At 30.8% G+C, this 23,589-nt stretch overlaps 1 protein-coding gene across 2 annotated transcripts; it reads right to left on the bottom strand.

Moving 5' to 3' along the window:
* Positions 1-6,640: 6,640 nt before the first annotated feature.
* LOC140045054 (uncharacterized) lies at positions 6,641-23,300 on the bottom strand. Of its 2 annotated transcripts, XM_072089783.1 has the most exons (20): positions 23,263-23,300; positions 22,581-22,637; positions 22,041-22,151; positions 21,672-21,771; positions 21,181-21,305; positions 19,222-19,311; positions 19,080-19,119; positions 18,934-18,968; positions 18,549-18,573; positions 17,710-17,861; positions 17,088-17,177; positions 16,414-16,593; positions 15,748-15,990; positions 12,810-13,007; positions 11,944-12,138; positions 11,281-11,589; positions 10,675-10,752; positions 10,133-10,334; positions 8,711-8,962; positions 6,641-8,059 (listed from the first exon to the last, which is right to left on the bottom strand). In XM_072089783.1, exons 4-20 carry the CDS (start codon positions 21,706-21,708, stop codon positions 7,803-7,805), a joined length of 2,508 nt encoding a protein of 835 aa, XP_071945884.1. In that variant the 5' UTR covers positions 21,709-21,771; positions 22,041-22,151; positions 22,581-22,637; positions 23,263-23,300; the 3' UTR covers positions 6,641-7,802. The 2 variants fall into 2 exon arrangements, with proteins under 2 accessions (XP_071945884.1, XP_071945886.1); XM_072089785.1 differs by lacking the exon at positions 21,672-21,771.
* Positions 23,301-23,589: the final 289 nt, after the last annotated feature.

Raw genomic sequence — 23,589 nt, 5'->3', positions numbered from 1 at the left:
TGGGAAATTACTGAAATGACGTAATGTTAATGAAATGTTTAAAAAAAAGTAGGCCTAATACCCATAATACGAATTTATCTATTTTTTTTTTTAAATCAGTCTAAAACAGGATCATGGTTGAGATCACTGCAAGTGAGGATATACTATTATGTAATAAATATTGCAGACCTATGGTAGGGATGTGGCCCTATATTATGTCATCAATCGATCATCAAGCGATCGACAGACTTTTAGACCTGGAAGAATAAACCATGTCTTAATCATTATAATCTATTAACTAATTACTAAAAGACGCAAGAAAGATGTAATTTGGAATGACTGTGATCAAGTAATTCATACATCTATTTATCATCAAATAATCAGAGATATCTTTTATGACCATAAGCTAAAGTTGCCTTCCCAAATCGTTTCGTATTAAGTGGTGATAATGTTTTTTTTATTTTGTTTAATGTTATATCCTAATCCTGATTTTTAAATCAAATTAATATCGCAATATATATTTTGTTCATTATTTAAGGTGTCAACATAATCATCGAAATGTAATTATTTTAAATACAGATGCTATTTTAATGTCACATTATAGTTATCCACTTTGACAAAAATTCAATTTACCTGAAAAATTGTAATTTTATAAAGAGTCAAATTGCTGCAAGTGCAAGCCAATGGGTTTTGGTAGAATTTAACCATTTTATTTTGTCATTTGTCGTTTTTTTACGGAAGTGATTAACTTCAAAATAATCTACCGTATTTATTCGAATAAACGCCCCCTTTGAATAAGACATCGTTTGACATAAACGCCCACCCTTCCACCTCCTCAAATAATAAACGCCCCGGGGCATTTTTCCCTCAAATAACGCTCCGTTATTATTATTAAGCTCTGTCTACACCATCAAACTATATGTGACAAAAAAATGTGATGTGCCCATATATGGATATGATGATGTCATATCACTACCATATTTGGGAATATCATTACCATATTTGGGCACATCACACTTTTTTGTCAAAATAGTTTGATAGTGTAGACAGTACATTAGGCCTACTGTTCGTTCAATAAATAGATCTATCAATATATCATTTTTAAACAAAGCTTGAAATTTAGGCTTAACGGTACAATCATAACATTTGAACAATAAAAACCAAATGAAAACAGCAAAGGTCATCTACAATTAAAATTACATCTTTCCCAATAAGTTAAATTGGAGGAATTCGTATTTGCTTACTATTTATCATGTTCACTTCACCATGATGAGATGTTTTTATTCATGTTTGCTTACTATTTATCATGTTCACATTACCATGATGAGTTGTTTTTATTCATGTTTGCTTACTATTTATCAAGTTCACTTAACCATGATGAGTTGTTTTATTCATGTTTGCTTACTATTTATCATGTTCACTTCACCATGATGAGTTGTTTTTATTCATGTTTGCTTACTATTTATCAAGTTCACTTCACCATGATGAGTTGTTTTTATTCATGTTTGCTTACTATTTATCATGTTCACTTCACCATGATGAGTTGTTTTTATTCATGTTTGCTTACTATTTATCAAGTTCACTTCACCATGATGAGTTGTTTTTATTCATGTTTGCTTACTATTTATCAAGTTCACTTCACCATGATGAGTTGTTTTTATTCATGTTTGCTTACTATTTATCATGTTCACTTCACCATGATGAGTTGTTTTTATTCATGTTTGCTTACTATTTACCATGTTCACTTCACCATGATGAGTTGTTTTTGTTCATGTTTGCTTACTATTTATCATGTTCACTTCACCATGATGAGTTGTTTTTATTCATGTTTGCTTACTATTTATCATGTTCACTTCACCATGATGAGTTGTTTTTATTCATGTTTGCTTACTATTTACCATGTTCACTTCACCATGATGAGTTGTTTTTATTCATGTTTGCTTACTATTTACCATGTTCACTTCACCATGATGAGTTGTTTTTATTCATGTTTGCTTACTATTTATCATGTTCACTTCACCATGATGAGTTGTTTTTATTCATGTTTGCTTACTATTTACCATGTTCACTTCACCATGATGAGTTGTTTTTATTCATGTTTGCTTACTATTTATCATGTTCACTTCACCATGATGAGTTGTTTTTATTCATGTTTGCTTACTATTTACCATGTTCACTTCACCATGATGAGTTGTTTTTATTCATGTTTGCTTACTATTTATCAAGTTCACTTCACCATGATGAGATGTTTTTGTTCATGTTTGCTTACTATTTATCATGTTCACTTCACCATGATGAGTTGTTTTTATTCATGTTTGCTTACTATTTACCATGTTCACTTCACCATGATGAGTTGTTTTTATTCGTATTTGCTTACTATTTATCATGTTCACTTCACCATGATGAGTTGTTTTTTTTTTCGGCGTGCTTACAGTTCCTCAAAGTATTTGGATCTCTTTCTTGAAGTATACTGATTGCTGCACGGTGCATTTAATTATATACTTTTGAAGTCTAGAGATAATTTAAAGACGCATTAGTACAAATTTCTCTCTAGTGCACTAATGAGGTGACCCACAGAATTCCGAAAAAAATACGTTGCATTTTAATATACAGTTTCGAATGATGGTGGCGAATAATGATTTGATAATAATGACGATAGTGACAATGGTAATGAACACGAACGGCAATGATGATGAACGATGACGTGATATTTAAACGGCAATCAAAGAGACGCGGATTAATACTTGAGGTGTTCTCTTCTTACAACGACACAGATTTAAAATGAATTAAGCTCAAACTATACAAATTATTATCACGGTAATTAAAAATATTTCATGGAAATATCATCCCGCTTTTATTCATTTATAATTATTTTATCATACAAATATAAACAATTTAGTACTGTAAATTAGATACTTTATATTCAAAATAGTGATATAAAAATATTTAAAATGTGTTTTATAATTTTCCTTTCGTAATAAAACGTCCATAGATATTTAACTACATCACAAAATACATCTGCTTTGGAGTACAAAATAACCGACAGATAGTTAACACTACATTTTATAAACTGATTCCTATATAATAATGGTATCATAACATATTAACAACTGATTCCTATATAATATGGTATCATAACATATTAACAACTGATTCCTATATAATAATGGTATCATAACATATTAACAACTGATTCCTATATAATATGGTATCATAACATATTAACAACCGATTCCTATATAATAATGGTATCATAACATATTAACAACTGATTCCTATATAATATGGTATCATAACATATTAACAACTGATTCCTATATAATATGGTATCATAACATATTAACAACTGATTCCTATATAATATGGTATCATAACATATATTAACAACTGATTCCTATATAATAATGATATCATAACATATTAACAACTGATTCCTATATAATAATGGTATCATAACATATTAACAACTGATTCCTATATAATATGGTATCATAACATATTAACAACTGATTCCTATATAATATGGTATCATAACATATTAACAACTGATTCCTATATAATATGGTATCATAACATATTAACAACTGATTCCTATATAATATGGTATCATAACATATTAACAACTGATTCCTATATAATATGGTATCATAACATAATAATTAGCTGTGTACAATCATAGAATAAATGGCTTTCATTTTCAATCTAGTTTGCATGTTTTACTTTAATAATTTTTGTTTCAGAGTCAGTTTATTTGTTCCCATCTCTCTTTTTAGAATATAGGCCTATATAACATCATATCAGAGATGTAAACACATAGGACACATTTCAGCTGAGAGACTGGGTATAATGAGAGGGTAACCAATCTCTTAAATTTTCTCATCGATTTGTGCGGTTCACTAGATGTATCACAATTGACTCCTGACATATTTCAGCTGAGAGACTGGGCATAATGAGAGGGTAACCAATCTCTAAAATGTTCTCATCGATTTGTGTGATTCACTAGATGTATCACAATTGATTTCTGACAATTTAAATGGAAAGAATGACCAAAAAATAGCAAACTCGTACGATAATAATTACAAACATGATATGTACTACATGCCTAAAAACATAATAACAATTACAAACATGATTATATTAAAAACATAAAATACTAAAACAAAAAATGTTGACAGATTATATAACAGGCTTATAACATGACATATATATATATTGATCTTACCAATAGGTTGATAATAATTGATCTTTTATAATTTTTAAAGTATTAACAGATGAGAATGTTGTATAGAAGCATCAATACCATCCATTAGATTGGACTATGCCTTTGAATAGTACTGTATTTGAATGTATTAACAGATAAGAATGTTGTATAGAAGCATCAATACCATCCATTAGATTGGACTATGCCTTTGAATAGTACTGTATTTGAATGTATAACAGATAAGAATGTTGTATAGAAGCATCAATACCATGCATTAGATTGGACTATGCCTTTGAATAGTACTGTATTTGAATGTATTAACAGATAAGAATGTTGTATAGTAGCATCAATACCATCCATTAGATTGGACTATGCCTTTGAATAGTACTGTATTTGAATGTATTAACAGATAAGAATGTTGTATAGTAGCATCAATACCATCCATTAGATTGGACTATGCCTTTGAATAGTACTGTATTTGAATGTATTAACAGATAAGAATATTGTATAGAAGCATCAATACCATCCATTAGATTGGACTATGCCTTTGAATAGTACTGTATTTGAATGTATTAACAGATAAAAATGTTATATAGAAGCATCAATACCATGCACTAGATTGGACTATGCCTTTGAATAGTACTGTATTTGAATGTATTAACAGATAAGAATGTTGTATAGAAGCATCAATACCATGCATTAGATTGGACTATGCCTTTGAATAGTACTGTATTTGAATGTATTAACAGATAAGAATGTTGTATAGTAGCATCAATACCATCCATTAGATTGGACTATGCCTTTGAATAGTACTGTATTTGAATGTATTAACAGATAAGAATGTTGTATAGTAGCATCAATACCATCCATTAGATTGGACTATGCCTTTGAATAGTACTGTATTTGAATGTATTAACAGATAAGAATGTTGTATAGTAGCATCAATACCATCCATTAGATTGGACTATGCCTTTGAATAGTACTGTATTTGAATGTATTAACAGATAAGAATGTTATATAGAAGCATCAATACCATGCACTAGATTGGACTATGCCTTTGAATAGTACTGTATTTGAATGTATTAACAGATAAGAATGTTGTATAGAAGCATCAATACCATGCATTAGATTGGACTATGCCTTTGAATTGTACTGTATTTGAATGTATTAACAGATAAGAATGTTGTATAGAAGCATCAATACCATGCATTAGATTGGACTATGCCTTTGAATAGTACTGTATTTGAATGTATAACAGATAAGAATGTTGTATAGAAGCATATTAACAGATAAGAATGTTGTATAGAAGCATCAATACCATCCATTAGATTGGACTATGCCTTTGAATAGTACTGTATTTGAATGTATTAACAGATAAGAATGTTGTATAGAAGCATCAATACCATGCATTAGATTGGACTATGCCTTTGAATAGTACTGTATTTGAATGTATTAACAGATAAGAATGTTGTATAGAAGCATCAATACCATCCATTAGATTGGACTATGCCTTTGAATAGTACTGTATTTGAATGTATTAACAGATAAGAATGTTGTATAGTAGCATCAATACCATCCATTAGATTGGACTATGCCTTTGAATAGTACTGTATTTGAATGTATTAACAGATAAGAATATTGTATAGAAGCATCAATACCATCCATTAGATTGGACTATGCCTTTGAATAGTACTGTATTTGAATGTATTAACAGATAAGAATGTTGTATAGAAGCATCAATACCATGCATTAGATTGGACTATGCCTTTGAATTGTACTGTATTTGAATGTATTAACAGATAAGAATGTTGTATAGAAGCATCTATACCATCCATTAGATTGGACTATGCCTTTGAATAGTACTGTATTTGAATGTATTAACAGATAAGAATGTTGTATAGAAGCATCAATACCATCCATTAGATTGGACTATGCCTTTGAATAGTACTGTATTTGAATGTATTAACAGATAAGAATGTTGTATAGAAGCATCAATACCATCCATTAGATTGGACTATGCCTTTGAATAGTACTGTATTTGAATGTATTAACAGATAAGAATGTTGTATAGAAGCATCAATACCATCCATTAGATTGGACTATGCCTTTGAATAGTACTGTATTTGAATGTATTAACAGATAAGAATGTTGTATAGAAGCATCAACACCATGCATTAGATTGGACTATGCCTTTGAATAGTACTGTATTTGAATGTATTAACAGATAAGAATATTGTATAGAAGCATCAATACCATGCATTAGATTGGACCATGCCGTTGAATGGTATTTCTAGCCATATATCGGTTACGAAATTGAATTGAACAGTAAATATCGGAATAACTGGTATCTTAGTAAAGAAAAGTAGTTAGCTTTAACAAAATAATTTGAAAAATTTATACATAGAAATACATTTGGTTAATTTGGTTAACACCATACACATCTAAAGACTAATATATAAAGGTTTCTTTATTCAGAAAAACAAAGTAAAACAAACATCTAGAAACTAAACTTAATTATATGGCAGTAAAAAAATTAAATTATAAAAAAAAGTTTACAAAATGGCGTTAAAATTGCAGAATATTCTTATAGTAACTAACATTTATTCTTAATTATGATTATGATTAAATGATCTACACTTTATAATGTATACATTAGTCTGTTTCCAAGTGAATGTTAATAAGTTTGAAACTGGAAATACACATATTTTGTATTATACTAATAATAAAGGACAACAAGGATACAAAACAAATTGTATTTACAAACATACTGTTGTACAGTTTGATTCGTTGCAATTTTAAATCTAAAAATCCTTCAACTTCCAATCCATCAATGTGGTTGTGTACTGCCGCCATAATTGTTGATATGATTTATCCAATTCAAGTTGCAACATACCAATATTTTAACGAATTCATATGAACGTTGTAAATTGTAACTTATGGTATTGCAGGTGGTCATATTTAATGTTTAAATTGTGCACACAACTGTATATTTGTTTTCATTATACTAGTATATAATGAGTTGGAAAGTTAGAATACAACCAAGAAGACCAATAAATGCCTTGGTAAATTACATTTAATTGATTTACAATCTATTGTGAGACTGTTGAGTTATTGTAAACAATACAAATGAACAAGAAGGTTAGAATACAACCAAGAAGACCAATCAATGCCTTGGTAAATTACATTTAATTGATTTACAATCTATTGTGAGACTGTTGAGTTATTGTAAACAATACAAATGAACTGGAAGGTTAGAATACAACCAAGAAGACCAATCAATGCCTTGGTAAATTACATTTAATTGATTTACAATCTATTGTGAGACTGTTGAGTTATTGTAAACAATACAAATGAACTGGAAGGTTAGAATACAACCAGGAAGACCAATCAATGCCTTGGTAAATTACATTTAATTGATTTACAATCTATTGTGAGACTGTTGAGTTATTGTAAACAATACAAATGAACTGGAAGGTTGGAATACAACCAGGAAGACCAATAAATGCCTTGGTGAATGACATTTAATTTTAATATACACAATAGATAAATGCACAAGTCAACATTATTTCAATGACAGTGATGCTGCTGGTTGTAGGCAGTGACATTCAAAAAATCATTGTTTTCATAGCCTGCATTTAACTTCATCTGCTAAGTCATTTCTGTTAGCTTGTTTAAGGGCTTCAATGAGTTGTGACATAGTACCTGACGACTTCCTGTACCATGCATCCAGCATACTGAAGATTGCTCCTAGCAAGTAACCATGATTGTCTTGCTTAAAGCGATCAAGGTCAGCCTTTGCAAACTCTAGGAATATTGCAACTTGTTCCCACTCACTGCCAAGTTTTTTGGCTAATTCCATTAATTCTTTAGATGCTTCATCTAAGAAAACAAAAAGATTTTTCTCTTATTTCTTTCACATTTGAGATTTCACACACTGATATTAAATTTAATGTAATAGGAATAACATTTTTTCATAACAAGTTGAATGTGGAGAATACATTGTCTTACTACAGTATTACTTAAACAAAATATCACTAAATTACCTGCTGGGCAATTGTATATATTCATTGAAAATCAAAATAGTTGTTCATTATCAAACCAAATACATGGAAAATAATTGAGATTCTTTATCTAAATTGTAAGCACATGAAAATGAGTACAAAAGTATAAAAGTATAAAACAATCAATGTTTTAGTTGCTGTTGTTGGAACAATGTTTTATTTATTTATTAAAATCAGACCAAAAGCTGCTAAGAAACTATAATATAATACAAAATGGAATGGCGTGGAAGAAAACTAAGTTATAGACTTATAATGAAACGTAAAAAATATTAAAATACCAACAATGGTGTTACAAAAAAAAAGAAATGTATTGTATGGGAAGTTGTGAAAATATACTATGTTATAGACATCAACTCTATAATGAAACGTAAAACATATTTAACAAAAATGTATTTATAAAAAATTGAAAATGATGCTGATGATAGGGCTAAAATTATTAGCAGTTTTTAGAACACTGTTTATAGCTTACTTTTGACTTCATCTGCTAAATCGTGTCTATCAATTTCTCTGAGTGCTTTAGTGAGTTGTATATTCCATGACTTGCTAGTACCTGCCTTCTTGCAGCAAGTGTCTAGCATGCTGAATATTGCTCCTAGCATGTTACGATTGCCATATTTAAAGCCATCAAGCTCTGCCTTAGTGAACCCAAGGAACACAGCCAGTTGTACCCATTCATTGCCTAGCTTTTTTGCTAGCTTCATCAATTCTCTTGTTCTTTCATCTACAAAATAAGAATATACTTTTCTTTGATTCAGAATTATAATTATTATTAACATTTTAGAAACAAACCACAACAAATACTGTGCATACATGTAATGCGACTACTAATGACGAAATAAAATATGTTGCTTTGAAAAGGTGATCATTGTGGTATTCTGTGTAAACATTATGTGCGATGACAGCAGTGGCTTTTGAATAAATGGCCCCATCAGCTACGAATGCTTACTTGAATGAACACTTTATTTTCTGGCCTATTTATTGATACACTAATATGAAAAGTGCATTTATAATGATGATAATAATACTGATACAAATAAAAAAGAATGCATGTATTTAACTAGGCAGTTTAAACTCACTGTTGAATTTGTGTTGACATCATATGACCAATTGCTTGTCATACAATACTACAGTAGTTTAAACCTGTAAATTGTATTAACATACCATTATGGTATGTATATATAATTTTAACGCAGCAGATCCAAAAGCAAGAACAACATAATTCATATTTTATAAAGCGGGTTCAATATTAGGCTTAAGGCCAATTTACACAGATGAGCGGGAACTGTAAGGGGTAATGAAAAACAAAAATACAGAATCTATATTTTTTAAACGTGGATGGCGGTTGAGTGGAAACCCACTCAGGATAGATATAGATCTTACGTGGGACAAGCATGCAGTTTACCGCTTACCATTATCACTCGTCTATGTAAATTGCGGTGTTGTTGTTGGGTCATGAGAAACATCTTAGTATTATGAATTTAACCAAGGACTAATGTACAGTAATACACCAAGCCACAGTGCCACTGCTAGTGTCATGATGCTTGTTTACCAGACATTAAACATTATGGGTAATTGCTTGTCTTTAATGACGTTTTAAAGTTTATTCTATTCATTTATGAAGGGTGATGATGATGATGATCTTGTTGCACATATTTTAACCGCTTCATAGTTATTGTTTAAATTCTATTACATGTAATTTGTTGAATCATTACCTGTATGTATCTACACTTCTATTACAATAATAGATAAGGAAGCAGTAAAAGTATACACTAAATGCTACTTATGGCAAATGATCCAAAATCTAAAATAAAGCCCCTTCCCATGAAATTTAATCTGAAATACAATGCACCAGTGATTTGTATAATTTGTACTCTAGTATTGCTGAACTTACTGCCAAATAGCCTCTTGTAGCGTTTAACATTCATCCGATCTCCTTTGCATGGCAACATCTCTTCCTGAAAATCTCCAAGAACTTGCATGTGTTTCTTCTCAGATGTCTTACTACAATCACAGGGAATGCATCGATGGAATTTAATGCCCCTTCTACCACCATCTTTAGAATGTTTGAAAGACATCTCAAGCGTTGACATAACCTGTAAGAAAAAAAAGTTGATAATTCCTTTTAACTAGAGAGTTTGTTTGCTTCACTCGCGCACCCTCTAGTGGGAATTTCTGAAACATGGCCAACCCCTCTGGAAACTATGTGTGTGAGATTTTAACCTGTACTGAAAATAAGTCTTGTAAGATGCGAAATATATGCCAATTATGTCCCCTGGCAGAAATGATGTATGTACACGAATCGTATCCTGGCCGAATCGTCCCGGTACTACGTATTCATTGTGCGGTGTATTCGTATTTTCTGGACTTATCGATGAATAAAAATATTGAATGTCGCCACCAATGGTGCATGTTTTAAAAGAAATCATAACATACATGTTTACATGCTTCAGGAGAAGGTTCACATTCTGTGGTAGCTGTTTCTGCAATTGCCATTCTGCCTTTAATTGTTGCCTAAAGACAAACATTTTAAAGTACATAAGTATATTTGTGTATTATGTGTGTAATAAATCTTATGGATCTCAGGATGCCAATTCTGGACTTTTTATTATTATTTTCAAACCTGCTAGTTTTAAAAGATTGGAGAGCATTTTCAAAAGCTGGCGAGCAGTCTCAAAGTAACAAATAAACTGGAATTTCAATTTCTTGTTTTTGTCGTTGCTGTTCTATTGATAGTCAACTGAAACTATTGTCAGTTGAAAGGCTGGTTAAATAACATTTACACCAAACTTGCATACAAATTGTTGTAGTGAAATTAGCCCAATCACACGCAGCATTAAGAATTTTACAGTAGGCGGAGGTATGCACTCTCGGAGTGCCATTCTAGTTTTAATATGCTTCACTTGATCTGTTGTAGCATATTATTTTTAGGATTTGAAAGCTATTGCATGCATTATTGTCGCACACTTGTATATAACATATTAATAGTACCAAATCATAACATTACACTATTGGTAGTTTAAATTTAAGATTTAATGTCACCTTTAACATGAACTTTCGCTCATCTTCTTTAGTTATCAATTGAACAAGAGACAGAATCACATTATGACATTGGTCTATGTAGAGCTCAGCATGATTATGGGATAGTTGTGGTTCATCTTCTGTCTCCTTCTGATATTCATTAATGAAATCAATCACTAAATATGGAAACAGTATGTCAGGCAGATGTCCACAAAGGTCGTAATAGATGCTGATAGAGAGCCCATCATGCACAGACTTCACTTCACTGGATGGTGACGTCTCAAAAGCAAGTCGTAGTGGTACAAAAAATGATCGCGTGACAACTGATTTCTGAAATAATTAATGTTAAAATGTGTAAAAATGCAATAAAATCTAATCTGCCTTGATCAAACTTTAATCAAGTACAGTAAAATAATAGTGCTTAAAGCAATGTATCTAACATCTTTAATACTAAGTCTTGTTAAAATCAGGCCAGTAGCAAGGAAGGTTCAAGACTGAGACGGCCTAACTGCGTTATTGGGCAAAACGTAAGCAGCTTTCATCAATTACAAAAATTCCTTTATATCCCATTTAAACTACCTCTCAGAAGTCAGGGTATGTCAACAACAGGGTTGTTCTTAAAAAAACATATAAAATATTGGCCGTAAAATAAATTTGTGCAAAAAAGTTGAGAAAAAATCTTACTGTAGATGTACTTGCTGTGTTGGCTTGGCTGGTGGAGGTTGTTCTCTCACAAATGAAACCAAATCGAATCATCAGGTCTACAAGGTATTGGAATTTCTTACTATCAATACCCTTCTTCTCCCACAATTTCTTTAACAACATCTCATCCAGTATGCCTTTGTCAAGGTTTCTAAAGGCTTCAAGGTACTGAGGTGTCTAAAATAACAAAACAATCAAAATGTACTTTTGTGTCCATGAACCAGTAGTGATTGAATGTTAAGAGAAAGAAGAGAATTTTTATGAGAACCAATATAATTAATTTAACTAGAGGGTATGCTTGCTTTTCGTATCCTGTATCTAGGAAGTGCCCTCAAATGGTTCTTAATACTGTAATGAAGCTTTGACATAAAAAAAAATGTAGACAAGCTATTGTATATGTGTACTGGAGGGCTATACCTGCAAATATGATGGTGGTCATGTATGTAGTAAAAAATTGTCCAAATATTGAAACAAATTTAAACAAAGCCAATTTTGTTTTGACACCTTTGATGAATTTGGGTGGACCTTCACAATTATATCATACACAAAACAATTATTGTAGATGGAGATAGCCTGCTGCAAAGCAGCATAATATTATTGTGTGTGGGTATGTTTCAGTATCGACATTGCGTACCACATTCTAAAAATACTCCTATATATAGATTCATCACATGTTTTACCACAATTGGAACATTTGTGTCAAATGAAACAAACTTTATTGTGTTAGGGTTTACAGATAAATTAGAGAAAGTTTAAGACTAATTAAAAGTTTCACCAATCTAGCATTTTTTTTATCTGTCAACTTCTGAACGAATGAGTGTTTTTTTCATCAACATAAGCCCACTTACTTTAAACTCATCGGGTGTAACGACTGTCACAAATGCTGTTACAAACTGAACAAGACTCATTGGGTCCAACACCACTTGATTTCGTAATAATTCATTATCAGGCAAGTAGATTATGTCACCAAGGTCGTACAGAAAGTTAAGCATAATTAACTGTTGGCTTTCATTACCAATTCCGTTTTGTCTGGCCATTTCTTTAACCTAAAATCAACAAAAATGCATGTTTTTAAAATTTAAATAAATATACAAGTGTTGTACTCCACACAATAAGTAGGTGTTTCTTCAAAATAACTTTCTGCACTCAAGTTCAACGTCAAAATACAATACTCAAGATTTATTATTCATTCATGTAAGACTTTCCTTGTTCAAACATAAATTAAAAGTAAATATAAATATAACAGAAATAAACATAATATATAAAAGGAAAAACCTTTATCAAAGTCTTACATGAATTGAATGAATGAATAATAAATCTAAACCTGAATTAAAAGTTATAAGCCAATGCATATTCAAGATCCAAGATAACTTTATTGCCAAAAAATATATAATTTGAAATTTCAAGGCAATAAACAGCATAAAACATTTAGAATAACTTAAAAAAGTTAAAAATACACAAATTCATATTATTATATGCAATGTAAACAAATTCATATAAAATACACAGTATGTAATGTAAACAAATTCATATAAAACTACAGTTTATATAAAAATACAGTACTATAAAATACAGATATAAAAACGAAACAAGAAATATAATTTACAGAGAGTGTAATTAATATTATAAATTCTGTGTAAGATTGATTATAATTATTATCAACTTGTGTTATTATACTCGAAAATGCATTGTGAGACGAATGATAATCGGTATCATGAAGTTCGTATTCTAAGCGGTACTCTACGTCCGGTTTGATTAAGCATAAAAGAAGGCCTGAGCGGGTGGGTATCGTTATCCATTATTGCTTTCACTTTTTTAATCAAACAATCTTCATACAATTAGGAGACGGTATTCAAATCGGTGTTGTAGACTACACGCTTGTATTGCTTTTTATAGTAATCAATTGTGAAGTGTTCCCATAGTAACAGATTATATTCAACAGCTTTATAAAAAAGTAACAGTATTTTACTATCTACATTAAAAGTTTCCTTAAAAAGTATAGTTTAGTTAGCTTTCTTTACCACGGCTTGGTCGATCCAAGTGAGTTTCTCGTCAATTATGGTTCCTAAATATATGTATTTGTTGACTCGTTCAACATCTTCACCATCAATAAGGAGAAGTTCAATTTGAGGTTTCTTAATTCTAAAATCGATAATAAGTTCTTTAGTTTTCGTAATGTTTAGCTCTAAAAAATTATCTCTACACCATTATGCAAACTGGTTAGCTTCATCATCAAAATAGCCATTTGGTTTATCTGACATAAAACCTGTTATGACAGTGTCTTCAGCTTAATTGATAATTGAGCATTTTGGCTCTTTACATAAGTAGTCACTGGTATAGAGTTTGAATAAAATGGGTGATAGGACACAGCCTTGTGGTGCGCTCGTGCTAACTTTGCGTAATTCAGATTGTGTATCACTGATTTTAACATACTGTGGTCTCTCTCTCAGGTAACTTAAGCCAAAGAAAATTTTATTATTGAAATTTAATTTATACATCTTATCAATGAGTAGGTGGGATTGAATACAGTTAAAGTATGGTTAAAGGCACTGAAAAAGTCAATAAAGGTTAACCTGATATACAGTAGGATCTTAGTTTTTCTAGGTGTTTATAGACATTGTATATGATCACAGCATCATCCACACCTTGGTTTGGTTTATATGCAAACTGATTAATATCATTTGCGGTATTCATCTTTTGACTTTCCCAGTGCTCTTAGTATGATTCGAGACATTTCATGGGATTTGATGTTAACGCGATGGGACGGTAATCATTGAGGTAAGTAGGAGGTTTATTTTTAGCTTTTGGTAAAGAAGAAATTAGAGAAGTTTTCTAAATATTTTGGATCAATCCAAAGTCTATAGAGCATTGATATAGTTTAGTGAAAACTGCCGACAATTGGTGGCTAAAGCATTTCAGGACTTTATTACTAATACCGTCAGGGCCCATAGATTTAGTTACCTTAACACCTAAAACCTGCTTAACTAAGTGTTCATTGACATGCAACATGTAAGATTCATGATCTAATAGTTTAACTTTGCTTTCTAGTAACTTAACTTTTGCATTAATACAATCACTAAAGTCGTATTTGTCAAATCTACAATAGAATTCATTGAGGTTATTTACAAGTTTAGTTTGTATTACCATTTATATCCTTTTTTTGTTTACAGTTAAAACCAGTTATGGTTTGCATTGCTTTACATGCTGCTTGGCTATCACAGTTTTTGAATTTCTAATTTCTTTTTGTTTCACGAGACTGTAGACATTATTAGCAAAGGCACGCTGTTTTTCGCATGTTGCAATATTTTTAGACATCCAAGGTTTGTTGTGTAAGTATGACTTCTTATGTTTAATTGGGATCACGTTGTTGATGCATTGCTTGATGTATTCATTGATGACAGTCACACTAGCATTTATGCCAGTGTTGTCATAGTACACGTCTGACCATTGCATCTCTTGTCCAGGAGCGGTATTTAATTGTAGCAGGCTTAAATTTATTATTAAAGTATTGCCTGTATTTCGGCAACATACATATTGTGTTATGATTCGAGGCACCTAAAGTGGTACGGGAGTTAGTTGGTTTATTAATGTATTGAACATAGCCCGGATAGTTAAGGTGGCATTTATTAACATCACCAATTACAAGTATAATAGAATCTGGTGATTTGTTTTCAAGAGCAGATAGTCTTGAATGTGTTGTTAAAGAAAGGTGCTTTGCCTCACAATATTTATTGAACAAGTTTTGCTTTCCCTAAAAAAAAAAATTATAATAAAATAAAAATTTACCTCTTCTGCAGAACATATCAATTTGTCCTTCCTCAGATTATACATTTCACATCTAAACCGCATCCACTTTAATGGAATAGACTTTTTTAAATGGTTCATAAGATCCTGAATTACTTTTTTCAGATCACTAAAGCTCTTGTCTGTAGTCTCCCTACTGTTTTCAACAGCATAGTATCCAAGTACATGTTTTTCATATGGTTTTCCTTTCATGGAGTCTTTAACTTTCTGTAACACCACCTCTGCCTAGATTAAACAAAAAGTAAACACTACTACATAATATATACAAACAAAAGAAAATAAAAACAGCACCGTATTTAAACATACAAAAAGAATTGTTAATTTTTCTCCCCAAAACTTTATTTTAAAACCTTAAAATGCTAACATGTAGTAATATTAATAAAGTCTAAATTACCTCTTCTATGTTTCATTTTCATCAAGTATATTTTTTATATATTTCAAATTTGACAATCACTTGTTTTATGTCATGTCAACTTAATTTGCACAAAAAGCTAAATTACATTTGGTGGATTTATAACTGTGAAAATTGATTGATTATTAGTCCTACAGTTTAAATTTACTATACCCACTGTGGTACATGTGCCCAAGACAAATATTTTAAGCTTTGTATTAACTGTAAACACAAACCTATTCTAGATTATTACTAACCTCTTTATTTTGTTCTTCTTCTGTTTCTCCCAGACTTGCCTTGTGTGTGCCAACAACAAGGATAGCAGGTAAATTTACTTCCTTCTCAATATTCTGTCCCAATATACGACTATGGGAATAAACTGACAGGATCGAAGACAGTAAAAACTGACGATTTGTCCAATGATGTTCACGTTCTTGCTGTAAAAAATAATTTAATTTCAAATAATAAAAATCTATAAGAAATTGTATATTATTTTAGTACCAAATAAAAATCGTATAATTTCAACTTTATGTTATTATATACATATATACATATAAACATTACAGGCACAGAATAAATTCTAAACCACCCGGTGATATACTGAAATTGAATTAATTAATTTGAAATGATAAGATGAGGAAATCTGCGAGAATGAGAAAAAATCTTCCCAACCGAGACTCGAACCCGGAACCTTCTGCTTTAACCATTAGACCACTGGGGCTTTCATGGTATTGTTCAAACTTGATTGGATAGCGACTCTTTAACATTGTCGGCGTGGTACGGTGGAACAGCACTAGTCTATATATATAAAAGTAAGTATGACATTCTTTGACACAGCTACATTGCAATGCAATGAAAGCAATTTACTTTTAACTAATGAATGAGATTGTCAACAACATCTAATCTAATCTAATACCCCTGAAATACTTACCCCATTAGGATCTATTACTATTGCAGGATCATCGAGGTCTTTACTCAAATCAAAGACAGCAACATAAACTGCCTCTGATGTCACAAAGATCTGCATACAAAATAAAAACAATTATTTATAAACTATTTGACAAGGATAGTAAAGCCTACTGATGTAATAGAATGCAGTGTTTTCTAAAATCAATAAATATATCCAGAACATATAGACCGCATATCATCAAAGAAATACTTATCTCTTAAAACAGCAATATAGAAATAATGTGAATAGAATACAAATATATTAGAATAAAGAAAAGTAAACTTTATAAATAGTTAAGAGTTCTAAATAGAGAAAAAGCTCTTCAAATTCACTTCACATGTAGTGAGAGAAGTCTATGGATAGCTTGCAAAACTTATAGATTGGGTGTGTGAAGAGATACACAGAGGTTTGTTGGGTAATCTGTTAACATTAAGATAGGTGGAAGGCCTAAACAACAATCTTTACAGTGGGCATGTTCCCACCTATCTACACACAGCAGAATCCTATCCATGTGATACAGATAAGATACTGCCATAATTAGGCATTAAAACTGTTAATACACAAACAATAGACCATACAAACATACAAAATGTCCAAAACTTACCTGATGTATTCCTTGATAGATTAACTGTCTCCCGTGATCCCAAATGTTAAAAGTTTCCAAAGGAGACTGTTTTACTTCTTGTTTTGAAAAAATTTCCTGAATAATATATTTATCCAACGATTGTTGAACATTCAATGATGCATCTTCAGTTCCTTTATTAATCAACGGGAAAAATGTGTAAAAAATATTGTTTACAAATCAAATAGACTAAATATATGTAAAAAGATAATAGACATTGAATATATCATCATTATCATCTCTACAACTATTATAATTTGTCTAAATCTTACTATTATCAATGACATCTTCTCTGTGGTAATTTTCTGTTGTCATTATCTTTATTATTATATCTTTACGTTCATTTTTTTGGTTGTGTTTCGTGGTCTCACCCTAATTTTTGGTTTTTGTTTTTAACATTATTGCACTTAAATGACAATTTGAATAATAGTGATCTACCTCTTTCTCATTTCAGTAAAATATTACACATGATATTTATATAAGATAAAAAATAAATTTATAATGCACTTATATACTGTAGCAACAATATTTCAGTAAATCACTTTTTCTACAATTAAAATGTTTAAAAGATAAAACTAATTAAACCTAAAATAACAAGAAAAGATGTAAAAGGTTATTAAATGGCTCTTCTTTGGGTAGAAAGGCTATCTTGATTCATTGTAGTAAACACTTTCACTGTTAATTTTATCAACTTTATTATTATTATTTGTGAATCATCATTTTTATCATTCACTAATTCTATTATTATTCACTCAGCATGTTCCATTATTTTATACTTGCACAATTAACGTATTAAGAATTTAAGTTAATTACACACTTACCTTCTGCAGTTGATTTCTTGCTAACCTGATGCACAAGAAATAAAAATAACAAATTTTATATAAATAACATAGAGGTAAATGTTTTACTTTCTGAACCATTCATATCAGTGTAATGTTATATACCATGTTAAAAGTAAGTATATAAATTCGAAGGCAAATTACTGTCAATGGTTATCATTGGCTGGATCTTAATAGAATAAGGAAAAGTTAAACACTGTTCTTTCGCCAGGGCTATAATGTTAAAAGTATAATAGATTTAATTCCTCATTTTAAACAGTATACAAGTAATGAATTTGTGAGTTGAAAGAAAGATGGATTATTCTTTTTGAGGAGGTAGAGTTGAGTTAAATAGAACAGTCAACAAATGCTATATTGTAGTACTCACATCTTTAGCTTTTGCAGGTGTTTCAGTATTCACCTCTAAAATTTGATTAAATACAAAATAAAGTATAAGAAAATCATAATTTATCTATTAGATGAACTGAGTTAACTTGACATTGTATAGCTGTTAGAAAAATAAAATGAACTTACCACTATTTGTGGTGGTTTTGCTGTTTGTGGTAGTTTTGAACTAAAAAACATACATTTAGTTTATCAAAATGTACATGAATATTTATTTCTAAATCAATTCGTAAATCACCAAACTCAATAAACTGATTAGAGAAAAACTTACCTTTTGACGAAAAATTTTTTTCCCCCAATTTATACCAGGAAATGTTATTCCTTTGTACTTTCTGTCTCTCTTACTTGGGCGTGACTTTTCCTGGCAAGAAATAAAAATGTGAATCTGTAAAGTAATTAAGATTTAAAGCAATGTCACTGGTAAAGGCTTCTATACAAATATGAAATGCTATGCTCTAATTATTAATATAATTTTGAAGATAACCATTATACGGAAGTTTTGGACTTCCCAACTTAGAAATATTGGAAGATTTTATAAAAGCATGTCCACACTATAGAGGGGTGCTATAATATTTACTTACAAAAAAAATACATCCAATCCAAGAACACTTATTATTTATAATAGTAAACATGGCAAACTTATTACTTCACTTATTAAACAATCCATGAATATCTTACGTTCAGTTTATTTCTAGAGTAGTAACATTTTTTTTAACAACTTTGGATATTTTGTTGGTTAATCCAAAATAAATTGTATTTTAGGGAGAGAGTTGGGAGGTCTGATGTCTTTTGAAAGCAACTTTTATATTAACAACAATTTCATTAAAGATGTATTGTCCCACAAAAAAACATGAAAGATGAAAAAAAAAATGAAAAAATAAATAAATTGGTCACTTATAAAATGACAAAATAAATGGTTACATTCAAGCAAAAACCCACTGACTAGCAGCCAATTTTACTATTTTTTTGGTTTAAATTACTACAATCTAACCCCCTCGTCGGGGAGCCTAGAATGTACGCTAAAGCAAAAACGAATTATGTCAATTTTTCATATGTTCACCAATTGTTAAATTTACAAGTAACCCTCTGTACCGTGGGGCATCTAAAATAAATATTTCATACATTACTAAACAAAAAAACATGCCATTTTGTTATAGTGTGTACACACCTTTTGTTATAGTGTGTACACACCTTTTGTTATAGTGTGTACACACCTTTGTTATAGTGTGTACACACCTTTTGTTATAGTGTGTACACACCTTTTGTTATAGTGTGTACACACCTTTTGTTATAGTGTGTACACACCTTTTGTTATAGTGTGTACACACCTTTTGTTATAGTGTGTACACACCTTTTGTTATAGTGTGTACACACCTTTTGTTATAGTGTGTACACACCTTTTGTTATAGTGTGTACACACCTTTTGTTATAGTGTGTACACACCTTTTGTTATAGTGTGTACACACCTTTTGTTATAGTGTGTACATACCTTTTGTTATAGTGTGTACATACCTTTTGTTATAGTGTGTACACACCTTTTGTTATAGTGTGTACACACCTTTTGTTATAGTGTGTACACACCTTTTGTTACAATTGTCACAAAATACAAAAATAGTCTAAATTATTGCGAAAATCGTTATGCAATAATGTCAAAGGTAAAAAATGATATTTCCTGTCAAATTTCAAAAATATGTTCCATTAAAGCTAATATAAATATGGATATTCTGAACAATTTAAGATAAAAATAAAATCTTTATGACCAGGGGTTACCAAGATATGACCCTTATGTAAAAACAAGGTCAAAGGTCAAAAGTGGAATTTACGGCCATTTTGAACGAAAACTTTTCATTATAGTACATAGAAATGTGCATATTCTGAACAATTTAAGACCAAAATCAGACCTCTATGATCAGTCTTTGTCAAGTACCGTCTATATTTATGATTTTGATAAATCCAAGATGGCCACCAAAATGGCTCCCAAAAGACCCCATGGGACAATATTTCGTCTTGGGAACATCAAAAAATGTTAATTATATATATTCAGGATTACAAAAATGTACATTAAAAAAATACATCATGGGGGTGCACGGTAACCCCTCCTTCCTACCCTACTAATGTTTATGAGGGGCATTTATACCAAATGATGTTAATGGGGTAGGGGAGTTAATATTTGAGGTGGGGTTTTTGATTAGTTTATGCAAAGCAGGGCATTTACGGTAGCCACACTTACACCATAATTGTTCATTGTATTTGGTCTTCCTTTTGGTAAATCTGTGTTTTCAAAATGTTCTATTTCTTCTTTAAATGAATTACAAAACTCTTCAGTAAATATTGGAAAAGAGTAAATACGCTCTCCTACATAAAAAAAAAACAGTTAAATGTGAAACATAAAACGTAATTACAGTAAATATGCAAGTTTTTGAATGCCATTTTAATGAGTTATAGAACATCCATTGTTCACAAAATAACAATGCAAAAACATGTAATTTTGCCATTTTTTGTGTGCTTAACTTTTCCTTTAATGTGTTTGAAATATGCCTTTTCGTCAAATAGTTTTAATCATATAGGAAAGCTTGCTCTACTAGTGTATAGCTTTGATTTTTATCTTTTTCGATTACTGTTCCACGGCAGAATGAGCTTCACAATGTACAGTTATTTAAGTTAGAATCCTTTACTAATTTTTTATAGAATTTGATTACAATAGGTCAACTATCAACAAACCTTTTTCAGTACTCATGAGTTTTATCAAACTTTGCATTGATGCATTTTTCTGCTTGCTATGTTCAACCAACTTCAGAAATGTTAGGCTCAGAAATGAAATCTACAACAATTTCAATGAGAAAATAATACCATAAAGAAGAAAAATTTTCCAACTATTTCAAATTTTTTAGTTAAATATCTTGACTAAATATATAACTAAAGGGGGAAGTTGTCCTTGTCAGTTGTAGTCAGGCAAATAGTCAAGCTAAACATTTGTTGTAATAGTTGTTCTTTACAAAATCAGACATGCATTTATAGTTGTGTTTCGTCAGCAAGGTGTAGTTAACAGGTAAAATATTCTTTTAATTTTTTTACTACTTAATTACATACCTGTAGTTTGTATATCTCTTGATGGAGTGGTGTGTAATGTTTTAAAATTGTCTCTTTTCTCTTTAAATAATCTCGGCCAAGTGATTTTCTACGTTTTACTTCTGTTTTAACCTGAAATGAATTGTTAGTGAGATAACATGTGTTTAATGGTATGAAATAAAATAAAGAAAATATAGTTTTGCATTTGAATGTCCCACTATGGGAAAAATTTTCTGCTAGACAGGTACCGTATTCTGCTACACAGGTACCGTATTCTGATACACAGGTACCGTATTCTGCTACACAGGTACCGTATTCTGCTACACATGTACCGTATTCTGCTACACATGTACCGTATTCTGCTACACATGTACCGTATTCTGCTACACATGTACACTATTCTGCTACACAGGTACCGTATTCTGCTACACATGTACCATATTCTGCTATACAGGTACCGTATTCTGCTACAACACACACATGAACTGTATTTTGCTACTTGTACCATTATCAGCCAGATAACTTAACATAATTACATAAATTAAAACATCAATTACTTACGACTCTCAGAACGTCTGTGAATCCTTCTTCATTGTCACACCCTTTGTTTTTAATAATCTACAAAATAATACACAAACAATTCACATTTTATTATTAATATTATATGTACTATACAGTAGCTCCAATTTGAAGCTTGTTTCTCTCTATTTCCCATTCACATTTAAATTACATACCATATAATTATGTACTCACTCAGTGCTTAAACGGAGCACTTATGGAAACTACAGTACTACCGTACTGTACCATCATAATGCATAATTTGTTAATTTTGACCTGTGCATGTAAATTATAAAAATACTGCATACCCTAGACTAAGGCCTATATCATAAATTCATATATGTAAAGTTTTCAGTATGGCTACAGCGGCAAAAATCTAATTTCCAAAATAAAGGTCTAGGGTAGGGTTAGTTTAGACAGGCCTACTAGTTCTACTTAACTAGGACCAGACCAGGTTCTGCTGTCTAGGCCTAGGCCTAGTACAAAGAAGATTTGGCAGCAACAGGTTTTACCGGTTTCCAAATATTAGCAAATATTTTATCATCTATATAGGCCTACGTCACATGCAGTTTAAACTTAGGTAAAAATATGTTATGGGTGTAGTAACAACTACAAACATAGAAGCTCTTTCTATCATCAAGACTCATTTTATTAATTTTCTAGGCCTACGTAACTGTATGCTTACTGACTGTTCTGTAGCCTAGCTAAACCTTGGCTTCTATCTTGTTGATTGATTGATCGCAAAATCATAGCAAAAAACATGTGTAATTTTAATTAATAGCTGTTGTTTATTTTAAGGTCACCGAGTCATAACAGAGAGGGCGGTACACAGCGATTTTTTTTATTTTTTTTATTAGATACTTTATTATAGGTGGCGCGCGGCGGTGTTTTTGAAAAAAAAAAGGAACTGTTGGTTTTGGGGAATTAAGTGAGAGGAGGCGGGCCTATCAAAAAGACAACTATTTTGATGGAAAAAAGCAATAATTACATTCCAGTAGGCAAAAAAGTAAGT

This window comes from Antedon mediterranea, chromosome 3 (assembly GCF_964355755.1).
Source record: "Antedon mediterranea chromosome 3, ecAntMedi1.1, whole genome shotgun sequence".
Taxonomy (NCBI): domain Eukaryota; kingdom Metazoa; phylum Echinodermata; class Crinoidea; order Comatulida; family Antedonidae; genus Antedon; species Antedon mediterranea.
The sequence above is the reverse complement of the archived record's forward strand: the minus strand, read 5'-3'. Positions and strand labels throughout refer to the sequence as shown.

Bases quoted from the DNA above. Each gene is read 5' to 3' on its own strand.
- LOC140045054 (XM_072089783.1), bottom strand. From the start codon at position 21,708: ATGCAAAGTTTGATAAAACTCATGAGTACTGAAAAAG. The intron at 19,120-19,221 runs GTAAGTTTTTCT...TATGTTTTTTAG, and splicing joins AAAAAATTTTTCGTCAAAAG to TTCAAAACTACCACAAACAG. The intron at 18,969-19,079 runs GTAAGTTCATTT...ATCAAATTTTAG, and splicing joins CAAAACCACCACAAATAGTG to AGGTGAATACTGAAACACCT.